Genomic DNA, 18,448 nt, shown 5'->3' with positions numbered 1-18,448 from the left:
ATCCCAGTTCCCCCTCCCTCCTCCCCTCGAGCTCTCCCCACTTCCCCCCACCCCACCTCCCATCTGCTCCTTGGAGAGGGTAAGGCCTCCCCTAGGAAGTTTACTAAGTCTGTCCCATCTTGTTGAGGCAGGACCAAGGCACCCCCTCCCCCACCCCCATGTCTAGGCTAAACAAGGTATCGCCATAGAGAATGGGCTCCATTAAGTCGTTTGTGCATTAGTGTTAGGCCTCATGTGTTTCCTCAGCTGCACCACTGTCACCTGTATTAAGGGAGTCTAGTTCTGTCTTATGCAGGTTCCCCATTTGACAGACCGAAGTCAGTGATCTCTCACTAGCTCAGGTCAGCTGATTCTATGGGTTTCCCATCATGGTTTTGACTCCTTTGTTCATATTATCGCTCCTCCCTCACTTAGATGTACCCCAAGAGTTTGGCCCGATGGTTAGTTGTGGATTTCTGCATCTGCTTCCATCTGTTAAAATAAAGTTGTTTCTGTATATTTTGGACAGCTGGGCAATTTTTAAAAAGTAATCCTAACCAAAACATATTGTCTTCTTCCAAATCAGAAGGGCTAGAGAGATGGTTCAATCAGTTATGTGCTTGCGAGTTAAATGCGTGCCGTGTAAGCATATGAGGGCTTGGGTGTGATTCCCCGAACCTATGTGAAAAAGCCACACTCAAAAATATTTGTTACCCCAGCACTAGGGAAGTTTAAACAGATGGATTCCTAGGTGTGCTGCCTAGCCAGATTAGCATACTTGTTAAGCTCTCTGCCAATGACCCTAGGCCACTCGTCTCAAGAGTAAAGTGGACAGTGCTGGATGATGGAATCTGAGGTTTTCCTCCCACCTCCACATCCATGTATACACATTTGTGAGTCCACCTGCACAAATTAACACACACACACACAGGCACGCACACTCACACACACACACACACAGGCACACACACTCACACACACACACACACTCACACAGGCACACACACACACACACACCGACAAACACATGTATGCATGAGCACACACAGATTCACAGAAGGAAATAGCACTTGAGGACTTAACAAGCAAGGAATTTGCCTCAATATTTTCCTTTAACTTCTCTGTGTGAGAATGATGGTCCATCATTCCTCTTAGCCAAATTACTGTCTGTCTCCCAGCAGTGCCCATCTCCCCCCAACACACTTATTTTTCTCTCCTTCCTGCCTGAACTTGACTTCACATTTGAACTGAGGTTTGTGCGTTTTGTATTTTTTTGCTCTTGTTGCCGTGTTTTCCAGAGAAAATCAGTTTGTTTTAAATGTGTTCTGAATGGCTCCATTTTGAATTCGGCACAGCATATTTATATTATGCACGAGGACGGTGTGATTATTGTAACTGACATAGAAGCACTGAAGAGAACCGTTTTTAAATTCTTGTCCACCAACATCCAGCAGCTGAAAGTAGCTTCTAATTTACGAAAAAATGGCTAATCATTTCTTTTCTCATTGAATTGTTCCCTAGGAAACCAGTAATGTATTCACAGCAAAACATATAACCATATAAACTAATGGGGAAATAAAATTATTTTTTGTTTTGACATTTATGATAATGATTTTAAAATTAGTCATAAAAGTATTCTATTTAAAATTGTCAGAGACTGTTGAAAAACACTCTTCTGACATAGAAGGGAGCAGATAATACCGTCATGGAAGTTTCAGTTCATTGTTATTTAGGGGTTTAACACAGGTATATGTTTGCTTGCTTGTCTAACAGAAAGATTGCCTGAGAGCCAGCGGGGCTGGCTCATGCCAAAAATCTAGGCTTTTTGCAGGTTGTAATTTGGTTGTAGAGAAGCATTAACAAAGACGAGACCCTTTTGAGATTAGAGTGCCATGTGACAGCATGGCTACATGTTCATGGAGCTCACTGCTTGTTCAGTGGGAATGAATGAGACTAGACTAATATTTCATTATTAACTTTATTTTGATTGAAACAAAGGCTTTTGCTTTATAATAAGGTGATGACAGAAACACTCCTGAGCATTAAGCTTTAAGGAATACACCTCTGATTTCTGGCTTATACTCGATTAGATTTTTAAAACTAACTTCATCTTTTGTCATTTTGCTTCACAATGTGCAATGTTAGTAGACAAACATGCAAAGTGCTGTTTTTGTTCTTGTGTTTTTATTTTTTGAGACAAGGTTTCATTTTGCTCAGTCAGGAAATTGACTCACTATTTGGATTGGAGGCATCGTCCATGCCCAGGTATCAGTTTATTTACTCATGTATTTAAATTTATTTACTATTGTTGTGTATATATATATAGGGGGTGAGTGTATGTACATGTGTAGTCAGGCACATGGTACGATGCACATATGGAGGCCAGAGAACAACTTTTATGAGTTATTTCTTCCCTTCGCTGTGGCACCCAAGGATGGAACTCAAGTTGCGAGGCTTGTATGACAATGCCTTTACCTCTGAGCCACCTGACCAACCCTATTTTTGCTTTTGGAGACAGGACTCATAGCTCCTGGGGCCTTAAGCTCACTATGCAGTTGAAGATGACCTCGAACTCCCGATTTCTTACCTCCTCAGTGCTGGAGTCAGAGGCATGGGCCACCATGTCAGTCTGTTCCTCTTTCAACTCACAGCTTCTTACTGTGAATCAAGCGTCAGCAGTGAAAAGAACCCCAGTGTGCATGCCAGGACTTTTCAAAAGTGGGATGTACAAAAGCCAAAAAATCACCACGGAAATTTGGAAGTGTTTTCTTCTATCCTGGTAGCTGTTGTTTTTAATCAAAGAAAATTTTTCAGTGTTAATTATTTCCTAGAGGACCAGCCGCAGACAAAATGAAAAAGCCAAAACCAAGTTTTGAAATGTGGATGCAAATATTCACAGTTTGCTTGACTCAGAGCAGAAGGGACCTTTGTGCTCTTTGCTAGACTCGGGTATGAAGCCTGTCCGTTCTTGTACCAGGTGCTTCAGGATCCGACGTCTGTAGTGATGAGTTGTTGGCATCAGCTTTTGTTTTGGAATTTTTACCATGGTACGTAGGTAACATTCCAGGGTGTGGAGGACATCTGCCCCTGGATGTGCTCCACTCTGAGGGAGTTAAAGCAAAGGCTCTAGGCAGAGGTTACAATGAAGCTCACCTCTCCTGCTCTGCTTTTATTTAGCCCTTAGTGCAGAAGCACACAACAGTTGCATTTACTAAATGCATGAGAATGTTTTTCTACTATCTAGCAGAGAGAAATGCATCTACTCAATGTTATGAGAATTTCTGCCGTGTTTCAGTAGGCTTTTGCATTTGTACCCAGTGGAAAAACTGGGATCACAAAGAATCCACAGTTGAACCCTGGTTTGCTAGTCACTTCTACCTCCCGGCTTTTATACCATGAACTATTAGTATAGTTCCTTGAGTAGATATTTTAATATTAAATTAACAGTAAATTGTTTCCTGGAGTAAAGAATACTCTTCCCGTGGGTCTTGTTAATATATTAGAAGGTTTTTAAATAAAAGGCATGCAGTTGAATTGTCTTTTTTTTTCTCCTAGACCAGGCATCAAGTGGGGCTGTTGATAACAAGGAGCTGATCCCACGGGTGCCTGAGGATGCTCCCGCCTCCGAAACGGACATCAACCTGGAGGTGTCATTTGCGGAGCAAGCTGTCAATCAGAAAGAACTCAACAGGGAGAGGATGCAGAAGATCAGAGTCAATGATGCCTCATTGCCTGTATGTAACACACATTCAGATGCCTCTAAAAGAATGTCTTTTAAGGCAAGCTTTGCATTTTTAAACTTTAGCAGCCACAGACAACTTAAAAGCATAGCATAGGGCCCGGCGTTGGTGGCGCACGCCTTTAATCCCAGCACTCGGGAGGCAGAGGCAGGCGGATCTCTGTGAGTTCGAGGCCAGCCTGGACTACCAAGTGAGTTCCAGGACAGCCTCCAAAGCCACAAAGAAACCCTGTCTCGAAAAACCAAAAAAAAAAAAAAGCATAGCATAGTTAGAATTACATTGCCATCAACAGTTGATTCAAGTTATTAATATTTTCCTAACCTATATTTTTATGCCTATCTGTCTGTATATACACTGTACATATTCACTTGGTATTTGAGTCTTTTCAAGACCATTGAAAACAGAGTTGGAGGTGGAGAGATGGCTTGGTGATTAAGGACACTGGCTGCTCTTTGAGGGCTTGAGTTCGATTCCCAGCAACTACATGGCTGCTTACAATCATGTAACTTCAGTTCCAGGGAATTTGATTCCCTTTTCTGGTGTCTGTGGGCATCAGACATGCGTGTGGTGAGGTTCACAGACATACATGCAGGAAAAACACCATATAAATATAAAAACAAAATTAAAAATAAAATAGATAAAAAGTAAACAAAGTTTTAAGACTTAAGAAGTTAGATTCTAAAGTCATAGCTAACATTTCACAGACAATCATGAAGCCCTTGGCAATTGTCACAGACTGTCCTCATGGCTTCTCCCTTCACACCCTTTTGAGGTTTGTATAGAGAGTACACATTGCATTTGTTTTCCTATATTTCTGGGTGATTTAAATTGAGATTTCTCCTCTTTTTTAATTTGTTTGTATTTTTAAAAACATTTTAAAAACAGTTCATAGCATTTAAAAATTATCTGATTATTTCATCATGATTAGATACAAATTAAACATTGAACCAAAACCGCTATGCCTCTGAATTGATACAAGCCACTCTCCATGATGGAAGTTTTTGCCGCCAAGTTGGCTAAGGGAGATGCTTCCTAGTTCTCATCCTGTGAATATAGCTTTCTTACCTGTGACTTACGCTAGACTAGTCCTTGAATTGGGTCTATCCTATCTTACAACGTACTGTGCAGTGCTTTGGTCTCCATTTATCCTTTTCTGGAACAGTAATTAAGCTGGGAAAATTAAGCTACATTAATTGACAGCAACATTCCTCAGTAATTGGGAGCTCTGCTTCTCTTTTCGGCTTTGCCTGCCACTATAGACCTGCTGACCGTTTTCATTAAACGTTTTATAGATATCATCATTTGTCTTTGATGGTCAGAGTCACACAGCCTTGGCCACCTTGCTCAGTGGGGGCCTGCAGCTGGCTCCCACACTGTTCCACCATGTCCTCCTAATCAGTTTTCCTCTCCGTTCTCTAGTACGGACTGTTCCCGGCTCACCTTGTAATTTTCTCCCTCTTAGACTTGAAAGCAGCCGTTTCCTAAAGAAACTGGTTCCTTTCAGCAAGAAATGGTATTTAGGACCTAAGCCTTCTGTACACAGTGTTCTCTTTGCTGTGAGTGCCTTGAATTTTTTCATACATTTTAAAGCAAAAGACAAAAAAGAATAATGTAAGGAACTTCTGAGTACTTAACTTACCTTTCAGCCTCGGCGTCACTAACATGGCCAGTTCAGACCCCTCTATAACTCTGTTCTGTTTCCTGTTCTGTGTTACTTTGAAACACACATCTGGATTTTGGTAATCATCTGTAAAGGTTTATATTGCTAAAAACAAAAAAGAAAAAGAGGTTTTAAAACCTGCACACCCCTCTGATCATTACCATACCTTTAAAATACCTTTTAACTGGGTACTTTAATCTCAAATACTCAGCCTTCAGACTTGAAATGGTATCTCAATTATCATGACTGTTTCTGCAGTTTGAGAGCCAGGCTCCAAATAAAATCTGTGGTTGAACTGGGTTGATATGACACTTAGACTCTCCATCTTTCCCTTACCCCCTCCATCCTTCCATGTCTCTACTTTCTCTTCTGTTTTCCCATTGACCTTGACTTTCTCAAGTCTTACTGATTTCTTCTTTTCTTCCCTCCCATCTTTTGTCGTTTGGTGCCCCCTCACTTCTTCAAAGCTTATTTGTCTTGTCACATGTATATGTGCATTGCACATGTATGTGCATGCTCATGAATGTGTAGGCACATGTATATGTGTACAGGTGTTTGCAACTTATCCCTGCTACAGGGTCTTTAAAGCAAACCCAGGGCTTGCTGAAGCAGCTAATCTGCTTAGCCATCTTGTGAGGAGGATTCCCTGTCTTCTGCCTTTGGGGACTTGGAATACAGGCAGCTCTTGCACACACGTAGGGAATCCAAACTCAGGGCCTCTCAATTGTATAGCAAGTGCTTTAACTGCTGTCCTATCTTCTAGCCCTGTCCTCAAAGTTTATTGAAAGAGCCTTGTAATTAAATTCAAGGCAAATCGCACCCTCTGGCTCATTCTGTCCTCATAGTAGAGTTTCACATCTTCTGTGTATTTATAAACTAGTTGACATTAGTTCTGTTGGATTTAAGTTCCTGTTTTTTTGTTTTGATTTGTTATACACACTTTAGATATGTTCTCATGTGTTGTCTACTGGGGATAATCTAGCTACTTTTTTTTTTTTTTTTGTCTAGTTAAAGCTGTGGTCCAGAGCCATACCTGACTACATAATTTATTAATGATCCAAAAGGATGAGGTTCTAATTGTTTCTTCTTTTTCATTTATTATTTTGGACATTTCCTTTTTAAAAAATTATCAAGATGGTTAGTTTTTCCAACTATATAAGTTTTCAAATTTAGTTTTTGCTTTCTTGGCATCTGTTAACAGTGATCAATTCATGTCTCTGTGTGTTTATAAAAAGAGCATCTTAACCCATGGGTTCATACATGTTTAATGATACCATAGGAAAATCTCTCTGGGCTTATCTTGTGTATTTCCTGCTAAAGACTTAAAAGTGTCACATTTTCAAGTGTCCCTAGTTCCATTTAGTAGAAGTCGAGATCTTCACCTGTGACCAGGACACTAGGAGTTCTCTGGGCTGGTTTTCACTTGGGAGCCCTGTTTGGTGAAGACGTAGTTTTCATCTTCTGTCTTCCATGCTGAGAAGTGTAGTTCTTAGGAAAGGACAGGTGCCCTCACTGTCAGAAACACACTTGTTTGTTCTAATTCAGCGTATAACATTCTCTGAATGCCAATGGTGACCACACTCAGTGTGAACGCTTCAGAATGTTTATAAAGTTGCTTTTCTGCAGTCATTTGTGTCCTTGGGATATATCACAAAGGGGACTTGATACAGTCAAGTTACTGAGCTGTAGACTTTTTTTTTTAAGGCCGCTATTCTCTGCGTGGCTAAGCTGCCAACTGCATGTCTGGTTAGGTTAATTTGCTTTGGTTTATCCTCAATTTCTAAAGCCTGCTCTTTTAAAAACAATATTATTTTATTCCTTAAGAGTATTAAATAGTTAATATGACCCAAAGTAAAGTAAGTTTAGCTTTTATCTTTGAAGGACCACCCTGTCCAGGACCTCCTTTTAGAGAATCCTTTTTCATTTTTTGTTTTATTTAAAAATATTTATTTATATTTTTATGTGACAAGTGTTTTGTATACATGAATGTACGTGTACTATGTGTGTGCCTGGTGCTCACACAGGTCAGAAGAGGGTGTTGGATCCCTGGAGCTAGAGTCATATATGGCTATGAGCCATCATGTGAGTGCTTGGAACCATGCCTGCATTCTCTACAAGAACAGCAAGTACTCTTAACCAGAGTCATTTCCCTGTTGTGAGCTGTGTCTTTAGGGCTGCAGCGGGGACCAGCCAAGCAGCCCCAGGTCTATTCCTGAGGGGGGAGTGTGGGAGAGGGAAAGACTAGCTAAAAGAGTTAAGAATCAGAGACACAGGATATCTGTCAGGAGGGCATATTCAGTCCATACTGAATGCCTTTATTTTATTCATACACCATCTTATGTATTCAACCAACAGTGAAGACAAAAGGCAGAAGACTTCTATTATCATGTATAAGGGGTAAAGAGTCATTACTCCCTTAATCCTTCAGGTATTTCATAGTCATAGGTACTACCAGGTCTTCAGTAGCAGTAAACTTGCTTGGGTCCAAGTCTATTGTTATTTAGATAGGAAAAATTCATCACCAAGGCCAGGACATTCTGCAGCCCTTAAATTAATGTCTTAAGGACAATAGGAGTTATTTGAGCTGTCTGAACTCTTGGCAAGATGAAATGGTCTCTATTTATGGGTCCCATCATTTCCCTAGCCCTGAAGAGCCCTTTTTATTTTGATACTGTTTTATCTATCCATTTTTCCTATGGATATTAGCCCACTGCTCAATGTTTCTCCATCTTGGCTTTATTTTATTTTAACTATAAGAGACCCAACCATAATAATTCAAGACATACTTCTCATTTCTTCTTCTGAATGCACACTTCTCTACTATGAGGCCGCATCATGATTTATTGAAGGAGTCCCTTAGTGATAGACATCTGGTTGTTTTCAGACTTTCCCATAAATTTTGAGGGATCTGTTTTTAGTGCCTCATGGGGAAAGTAAAGGAGTTTTCAAGATTTGGCATAAAGCAATGACCCGCACTCCCAGATTCTCCATAGGAAGAATAAAACTCTCAGTTTGTGACAGTCCTTGTCGCAGAAGATGGAAATCCTTGAAGCTGCAGGAGGAGGGGGACACTAATTAAACAAAATTGGGATGTTACTGATTGGTAGGTTGCCCCCCAAACAATGAAATAAAATGTAACTTCCGTTTGAAGACTTTAGACACAGAACTTGGCCTGCCATTTATTTTTTCTATCACGTTTATTGGTGTTTGACTACCTTCTTGATTTTGCTCATGTTGTACCCAAGTTGTGCAATACCCCCTCATGCCCCATCCTTCACACACACACACACACACACACACACACACACACACACACACACACACACCTTCTTCTGTTTCATGCTTACCTGGAAAACCTGTGACTGTCTCGTGGCTAGCTTAACAGCTCACTTCTCAGTCCAGTTTTGCTTGGCTTGAACTCAGTCTATAAAATATTTAGTGCCTTTGCCCTGATCAGTACCATAGGTTTGGTGGCTGTCAATCATCTCTGCATTTGGTTTTCATCTGTATGTACCTGTCCATCTCTATAACCATGGTTCAGAAATGCCTCCTATGTGTGGGCATGCTGTATCGCTTCCATAAGTCCATAACATGGTTGATGAAATGAATATTTGCTGGTGCCACGTTAAAGTAGGTGTCTAAACAGAGCCATGAGTTCCATTCTGTAGCTACACTTCCCTTCCCCTGTAAATAAACAGTGGGCTTTATGTAATGAGCTGCTTTCTGGTGACCTCATTTCTCATTCACTACCCTAGTCCTGCAAAATCAGGCACTCTTTGTAAATTCTTTATGGTCTCACAGTGGATTCACATTTCTTCTCTTAAATTTGGAGATTACATTTAATATCTTTCAAGGTGCAGCCATCTGTAAACTTAGCTCTATTGTGTACATTGTGTCCATGTCATAGTCTGAAAATGGTGCTTTGTAACTGCTACTCATTTTTGGAGTAATCTTTGTGATCTAGATACTATCACCCCTAGCTTTCAAATGTGCAAACAAGTTAGAGGATGGAACATGTTAGGCCCTGACTCTGAGCATTTTCTGCTCTTGATTTCCAACTTGAATCGAAAGTGGGAGTGGCTGGTGAGTAAAAGATTCAACTTCATCATTACTAATAAAGTCCCCAAAATACCCCCACCACACACTGTACTTCACAGCCTACAAAAGGGTACAGTTAAAAAACTAGCTCATGAGTTGATGTTGCATAGAAGCCCTAAGAACCTTACGCATTTTGGAAAATTTTTATTTCTTTAAAAAATACATTATTCCAAAGTAAGGTACTTTACTTTTGCTGAAATTTCATTTTTTTCTCAGTCAAGAAACTGAACCATCCGGTTTGTTTTTTAAAACACACACACACACACACACACACACACACACACACACACACACAAATAACTGACAGGAAACTTCATAAATATTTAAAACAGCTGCTATGAATTAAACATTGGGATAAAGAACCAACTCTTTTTATTAAGCACAATGTTTAAATCAATAAATAAACAAGCTCATGACATACATTGCTAGGTAAATTAAATGTTTGTACTAATAGCATTTCACGTTTCTCTAAACATTTACCTTGGGTAATACTTTTAGCTAATTATATTACATGGCTTATTATACCCAAAGCAACTGATTTTAATGAAACACTTGAACTGTTGGTTTTTTTGAACATGTAAATGGGTAGATATGGTTGGTTCAGCATTTCTGGAAACAAAGCCATTAGCAGATGTACAAAGTCATGTGTGAGAAGAATGGGACATGTTTTATGTGGGTTTTAAAAGTAAATCTCAGGGCCAATGATGTGGCTTGAGGACAGATGTTTGCACAGCACTTGCAAGATCCACCATTGCCTTTAATTAACGAAAGCTCAGGAAATATGACAGGACATCAGAGGACATAGAAGAACTTGAGTAAGAATGAATACAGTGTACACCGGGTATGCAGCTAAAATCTTAGTACTTGGCAGGTAGAGATAGGAGGTTCTTGATTATGAGTTCTTCCTGTGCTGTGAGAGAGACCCCGTGTCCATAAACAACAGAGATAACACTGATGAAGCAGCTTCATATAGTGGTCCTCTCTGTGTGGTTCTTTCTGGGCTGTAAGAGAGACCCTGTCTTGCTAAACAACAGAGACAACACTGGCCCTCCTCTCTGTGTGGGGTGTGTCTCTTCATTCCTTCCCTAGACTGTGGCAGAGCACCTGAGGCATGCTAGCCCTGAGAGAGATACTGGGTCTGGAGAGGGGCTCACTATCCTCTATCAACCTACACTGTTCCTACCTCCCTAGACGATGAGGAAGTTGAGTAGGACGGGAAAGTTGCCTGGACTTTCAGGCAACAAAAACAGACAGGAACAGTCAGAGACTGATGTCCATTGTCTATGCAGCCATGCCAGAGTCTTCCTAAAAATCTGTTTCCCCACACCTCGAGTATGCCCTGATTCTTACCCTGGTGGAACTTTTTGCAGAATATAGTGAGATACCATTTATCAAATGTGAGTATCACACTTGGTTTTTTTTTCTTCCAGGACCATACTTTCAGGAAAACAAAACCAAAAATATTTTCAAATGATTTTTAAATTTCACTCATAAAAAATAGCGTAATACAATATGCATGTAGACCATTGTCTACATCTCTGATAGAGAGTCCAGGAGAATCAGAAGTTCAAGGCCAGCCTTGGGGAATTTGCAGACAGCTTTGGCTACACAAGAGACCCTTTTTTCAAATACACCCATGTATTTGGTGCAAATATATAATATGTGCATGTGTACATGTGTGTGGTGTGTATATATGTGTGTACATGTGTATGTGTGTATACATGTGTGGTGTGTGAACATGCGTATATGTATGTATGTTTGCACCTTTGTATGTACTTTTGAGTGCTTACCTGTGTCATTGGATCCTCACCCTGTGAGGTAGTGTGGTATGATCTGTGGTTTCTATTTTACAGATCTTTCCCTTTCTCCTTCTCTCTCTCCCTCCACCCCAGTCTCTCTACCCTCCCCCACCCCACCTCGTCTGTCCTATTCCTCCTTTCCTTTCTCCCTTCATCCCCTCCTTCAGTTTTCTGACCACTAGGATATGATTTTGACTGAAATTTGCCCCCGGTTCTCCCATCCCCTCTGCTATGGATTGACACTCTGAACAAAAATAAATGTCCTTCTGTAAGTTGAATTTTCTCAAGAGTTTGTCACAGTGATGAAAACCTAACACAGATAGTAGGTGACAGGGACAGGATATGCCACCTGCAGTGTAGCTCTGCATTCTCAATTTTGTATTGCACCATGGAGGTCAAATGAATGAACACTTAAGATGTACTTAGACTCTTTCTCCCATGGTACATACCCCTTGCTGTTTGAATGTTTTCAGAGGAAAATGTACTACCAGAAGTTCAGAAAGCATCATTTCTATTTATTATTATTATGATTATTACTAGAAGTATTATTATGAGTATTATTATTGTGAGCAGTCAAGCTCTCTGGAGTTGAGCATATATGAAAAGCTACCCAATCTCCAAAAGCCACTGATGTTAGGAATTGTTCTATGTTCTGCTGGCAAATGTTCTCTCAAACATTTATGGTCTCAAAATTTCATTATGGTCTTAAATCATTTTAGACCTCAAAAAACCTTGTGTATACATTAATTGAACTATGGATACATGTAGCTTTTCAAGACAGAGTCTTAATTGCGTTGCCAGGCTACCCTGAAATTCACTGTATAACCAGTGTTAGCTCTGACCTTATAGCAATCCTGCTGCCTCAGCCATCTGAGTACTGGAATTATAAATATGAGCCACCATGTAGGCTACTCTATTGATATTTATTATATCAGAAATTAAAATTTCAGCATGGTACCATGTCTCAGTAGTAGACTGCTGGGTGAAGAGAGGCTCCTTGACAAGCATGTACAGATGCCAATTTTAATTGTCAGTATGAAAAAAGAAAAGAAAAAGAAACCTCCACTTGAGTTCTAGCACCAAAAATCTTAAGTTGAAAAATCAAAATACTACAATAAAGTTAACTATTATTGGCATACATACCCTTTTAAAATACAAACAATTCTTTTGCATTCTGTCTGTTGGAATAGACATGTGATTTACTTCTGGAAAAGTCCATTACACACTCATGAGAGAGTTAAAGTAAAAAAGAACTGTGTGTTAGTATAGATCATTAAAACTAATTTGGGGCTCGTAAGCTTGACCTCTTGGACTAATTGGTACCCACAAGTTTCCCTGAACTGAGAATGAATGCTAAAGAGTGAATCTTAGCAACTAATGAAGGAATTAGGGCAAACCCCAAAGAAACAGTCTTGATGACATGATTTTTAATTAAACTACTGGAGAATGAGCATTGTAAACACAGTGGGACTGTAATTTGTATTAAATATGCTAGAGAAATTTGTTCTTTTAGTTTGTGCCTTGTTTTCTTATATTTAATGTGTTTAATGATAAAGGAGGTTAAGTCATTAGGAGATGAAATTTGAGGAAGGCACAAAACAGTAAAAACACAGTTATAGATCCCTGATCCTGGGTGGGATCTTGGCCTGTGCATGTTCAATAGTGAAATAGCAACAGTAGCAGACACAAAAGTAGTTTAGTTGTATTGACTATTTAAGCCTCACAGTGATCCTCTGGATGAGGAGACTTCTTTCTCGCTTCCCTCTTCCACTTTCTCATCGAATTTGACAGAAAGGTTGAGCAGTTGCCCAATCCCACAGCTAGTAAGCAGCTGGAAACTGATAACCTCTGACTCTACAGTCTACTCTTCTCCCATTCTAATGGTGATAGACTTTCTTTACTAATCTCCTTGGGTTTTTTTTTTTTTTTTGACAATTAGGAGAGCATCGTGCATGTGGAGGATACCTGGAATACTCTAAGGACATCCTCATGAATGCAACTCCTCCTTCTCTTCCTCCTGTTTATAACCGGCAGACCATTTAACCTCGCTTCCTCTCTGACCTCCTCCTTAGGGTCCCTGTCTGACATCTAACTTTTGGTTCTTGAAGTCCCATGAGACAGAAATCAATTTTCCTGTTCTCTGATCCATTGTATTACTTGGTTTAACTTCACGTTATGTCAGACATCAGATGTGAATTATCTAACTCTCTACAGTTTGGGGGTTCTCCATGATAAAAGTATTTTACCTTCTGATTGCAACATCCTACCTTGACTTTCATCATCACTCAGTCTGAGTATAATCTTTGTTTTTTTTTTTTTTTTTTTTTGCTGTAGTTAGAATGTCTTCTCCTTTCATTACAAAAGGAATAAAATGAGTTGGATACTGATAACCTTTTCTAGCTTATATATACAATTATATGTATGTATATATATTTATATTTATTATTTATACATTTATTTATTTTTATTGTTTTAGAGTTTCAGACTGCCAAAAGATAAAACTGGTACTACAAGGATTGGGGACTTGGCACCACAAGACATGAAGAAAGTTTGCTATCTAGCCCTGATTGAACTCACTGCCCTGTATGATGTGTTGGGCGTGGAACTCAAACAACAGAAAGCTGTGAAAATCAAAACAAAAGGTAAAGGTAGATTTGGTTCCCAAACAGCAAAAATAGACTTGACTCTTGGTTGGCATTCTTGGTGGTGGAACAGAACAGCAACCAAATAAATAAACTGAGACTCAAATACATCTAGACATCTAGAGTTCCAATTCTCAACATTGCCTTAAACCTTTTTATAAATTGATAAATAGAATATACAACCAAATAATTTAATTCTAACAAAAGGGAATTGTAACTCAGGGAATTGTCATGCTCTTGTTTTCCTCTTTAGGATGCTGTTTGTTTGAGAGCCCCTTGGCAAACATATCTATTTCCAAAACCAGATCTCAAAAAATGGCTTTTAAGGGGTTGGTGTTGAGTGATTCCTTTTGTTATTCCATGATGAAATATGGCAGTTCACAACCCGCCCCTATGTTCACTTTCATTCTGTTTTTAAATTTCACTTATTAGTATTGTGTATGTAAAATGTCCATGTGAGTGCGAGCTTGCAAGTGCCACAATGTGTGTGTGGACGTCAGAGGCCAACTGTCATGGGTCACTTCTCTCCTTCCACTATGGGCTCCAGGGATCAAGTTCTGGCTTTCCCGCCTGCGTGGTATGCTCCTTCACCTGAAGAGCGATCTCATTAGCCCTACACTGTAGTTTTAGCTATCTGACGGAAACAGTTTTCCCTGTAAGTGAAATAAGGCTGCTGTGATATGCAACGCCACTACATTGTGCTCATTTTCCCTGTGTCATCCTGATTTTGCAGGTAGCTTGCTTATCTATTACATCAGCTGACTAATCCTGATAACATGTTAAAGAACAGACACCTTTAGTCTCTGCTTCTCTTATTTTCTTGGTCTGGAAATTCAGGTAATTCTCTACTGACAAAGCTTTCCCGTTTAGGAGCCTCTGTCCTCTTGTTTAACCTTACAGGTGTCTCCTAAAGAGGCACTGAGAATGAGGCTTATTGAGTTGCTATGGTAACATGAGCCAAGACAAGTATGTACCTGATTTAAGTTATAGAGAGTTTCTCTGTAGGAATGTAGTGTACTGTTTCGGTCCTTTCTGTGTGTCCCTGTTGTGGCGGACCCTAAAGACTGCATTCTACGCTCAGTTCTCTGGAATATTTTACCTTATGGCTTGTAGTGGTGACTTTCTGAGTTCAATGGTGCTTCTGGTTTCCCCAAGTCCCTATGAAGAATGAGGACTTTAAATGCTTCTGTCAAAACTCATCATGACCTTTTTTTCAATGAGAAAGTAGGAATACAGCTTGAATAGCTATAATTGCATGCCCAAGATTTTAAAATGGCTTACAGAGGTGTTTTTTGTTTCTGTTCTTGTTTGTTTGTTGTTGTAATATTTGGTTTTGTTATATGGTAAAGAGAGAAATACTAAAATGTTATTTTAAGGCTGTGACTGTTTAAATGGAATTAGAGGAAGTAGCTTGTAGTTTTCAAAAATACCTATAGCTTTGATCCAAGATACCTGTATCTTGAGTGTTTGGACTCCTTGAGAATACAACTCTTCTGCTGAGCAGACCAAAAGGCAATTTATTTTTTTAAAATGGTTTCTTCTCAGTGTTAAGTGTCTGTCCTGTCTGTCCTTAAACCACAGGCCAGTCCCTTCTCCTTTTCTACAGATGAATGTTATTACTTGATTGTGTCGTTCTAAAGGACAGAGCGCTTGCTTCTGTTGTAACCATAGACCCAGAAGAGAGACAGAAACAATATTGTAGGTAACAGTTATGTTCATTTCAAACTTATGGCATCAGAGATGAGTTTAGAAAATGTACAAATATTACCCATCATTACACACACATATACACACACCAGACACACACACACACACACAGAATTTAAATGTAAGAATACTAGGTATCTCCTACTTTTTTGGTCAGGATTGTAATTCTCAAAAAGCAAATATTTATATTTAGCTGTATCAGGGAGTGTTCAATGTCCATTCAGTAAGGCAAAGATAAGTGGTGTTTGATTATACGTCAGAACTTTTAATTTGATTGCATTTCGTCAACTGTTCAAATAGTTTACATGTCCTCATAGTATCTATATTTTATGCAGCAGTTCGCTCTTTTTAATTGCCATCATTTGTTTAGATACTTGTGCCTGCTGGATTGTTCTAGAAGACAGAGTCATTCTTTGGCTGTGTTGGCTTGTGTCTATTTAATGGCTTCATGGTATCATTCCCTTAGTAGGTGCCTCAACAAATAATCTGATCAATAAGTGATAATGTAAGGAATCTTATATTGTTAGGTTTTATTACTATTTTATAGGTTGATGGAAACTTGTGTTTTCTTGTTGCAGATGCTGGCCTTTTTGGTGTTCCATTAACCATGTTGTTAGAACAAGATCAAAGGAAAGCACCAGGAACTCGAATACCCTTGATCTTTCAAAAAGTAAGTAGGTCTGAACTGGCCAGTACAGCAAGAATACACTTAGGCTAATAGTGACGTTTTACACTCAGACTATGATAATATACTTCTCCAATTGATATGCTGATTTATTTTATACTTTGATTTTCTATTCATGAAGCAAATTCGTTTCAAGGGCTCATAATTTTTATCTCATGGTAATACTTTCTATGATATTACTGTATCTGTGATTGCCTGGCATCATTTTCCTGTCTTATATTAGCTGCTTTTGTGTAATTGAGATTTCAGTTCTATAATACATAGGAGTGGGAACTGTGTATAAATTCCTAGGGAATTGAATCTTCATGAATATTTCATGCACGTATGTATTTCTCATGCTCTCCTATTTGCAGTAAGGCTGTCCAACTTAATTTACCAGTGCCCACGTCCAGAGTAGGCAAAGAAACCATAAAGTAGAATTAGAAAATGATTGCTAAACTATCAAGTTGCTTGTGTAGTCAACACTCAATTATTCATAAGGGGATTATCTGTAGCAATGAAAAAATTTCAGCTCAACCTCTGAGCCATCATTGTGCAGGAAAACAGATTCCATTTGATAAAACCTAAGAAAACACAGTAAGGAAGGCAGGCCCAACATCAGTGGACTACCCAAAAGAAAGATCCTTTGCAACAGCCTCAGCGTATCAGCAACTGTAATTTCTCAGGACAGTAAAGACAGTTTTTCAGTTGACTGACTCAGCCAGTCCTAAGGCTCAGTCTATTTGGTACTCACTGTTCTGTTCCAAATCAGTTTCTACCCTTGTTACCCTCATGCTGTTGGTGCCTCTCTCCTCTTTCCTGTCATTGCATCTAAAGTTGTATCTGACATGTCTCTTGATGAGGGTTCTGTAGAGTTTTTCTGCCATTGTCTATTGAATTGTATCTATATTAATAGTTGATAACTTATTCTGATTAAGATATAGAGTCTAGCTTATAGAGACTACATATTCCAATTGCTTCTTAGGTTGAAAGGATGGAGCTACTGTACAAAGATGCATTGTAAAGCTCTACCTTTGCAGTTTCTTACTTTTGGCAAGCTCTTCCAACATCAATAGAATCTACAGCTATATCTCTGTCGCTGTCTCTGTCTGTACATCTCTATCTATACCTATATGTGCATCTGTCTATGTGGAAAGGTTTCTTTTAACGATTTTGTTCATGCAGTTAATGGGATCCAGCAAGTCTGAGATATGTGGAACAAGACACCAGGAGAGCAACTTGGGCAAGAGTTGGTGCTGCAGTCTTGAGGAAACAGTTTCTTTGCAAACCACAGGCTTTGCCTTGCGTCTTCACCTGATGGGATGGGGCTCACCATATTGCAGGTGGTGACCTGCACAGCTTAAATTCTGCAGCTCAGCACTTGGTCCCTTCTAAAATGATGCCGTCACTGAAACATTTAGACTAGTGTTGACTGAACCTCTGGCCACTCAGAGCTAACCAGGTTTGCACACACAGTTCATCATCACACGGGGAAGTCTGAGTTTGGCTTCATGTAGGGTTCAATGATGCTTCCCTCAGTGGGCTGAATAATAACTGCTTGTGGTATCTTGAGGAAAAAAATCATTTTTTACTTTTCTCCAAATTTTGATTTGATGTATTTAAGTAGTTATTTTACAATTTTGTTCCCGTTAGCACACCAGAGACTCCTGCAACCTACCATTTTTGAATTTATATTTCAGTTTTGTTCAGATTGAAAATAAAATGCCTTTAAAGGGTTGAAGGGTAGGCAGCTCTCACCAGTTTGCTGCTTCTGCTTTGTGTTGTAAGAAACAAACCACAGAGATGTGTTGTGGGGAGCATCATTTGATCAGCAGCCCATACTCCCATTGTCTGTCCTTCCATTTTGTAAAATGGGGCAGGGACACTTGATTTGCAGAAACCTTTGCTCCCAGGCTCCAGAGGGTTCATCTTTAATGTGAAGGGAAAGTTTCTGGCAGGTGGCACTAACCAAAGACAATCTCGTATCACTTAATTTCATCCTTTGTTTTTCTCAGACCTCCTCCTCCCGCAAGGCATGTTGTTCAAACCATGTTCGTAAAAGGGGTTGGGTAAAGAGAAATGTTAATTTTACCTTATGGAAAGTGCATTTTCTGTCAAATTTTCAAATTCAACAGTGTCTTTTTTATCAAGACTATAGG

General features: G+C 39.4%; 1 protein-coding gene across 3 annotated transcripts in view; it reads left to right on the top strand.

Moving 5' to 3' along the window:
• Nucleotides 1-18,448, top strand: part of Arhgap18 (Rho GTPase activating protein 18) — a 210,109-nt gene that overhangs the window by 154,322 nt on the left and 37,339 nt on the right. For all 3 annotated transcript variants that reach the window (XM_013110241.3, XM_005065717.4, XM_040758215.1), the window contains exons 5-7: nt 3,535-3,713; nt 13,753-13,918; nt 16,204-16,295. In XM_013110241.3, the coding sequence (XP_012965695.1) occupies nt 3,535-3,713; nt 13,753-13,918; nt 16,204-16,295 (437 nt within the window). The remainder of the gene's footprint in view (nt 1-3,534; nt 3,714-13,752; nt 13,919-16,203; nt 16,296-18,448) is intronic.

This window comes from Mesocricetus auratus, unplaced genomic scaffold (genome assembly GCF_017639785.1).
Source record: "Mesocricetus auratus isolate SY011 unplaced genomic scaffold, BCM_Maur_2.0 Super-Scaffold_100018, whole genome shotgun sequence".
NCBI lineage: Eukaryota > Metazoa > Chordata > Mammalia > Rodentia > Cricetidae > Mesocricetus > Mesocricetus auratus.
Note: the sequence above shows the minus strand (reverse complement) of the source record. Positions and strands in the feature narration are given on the sequence as shown.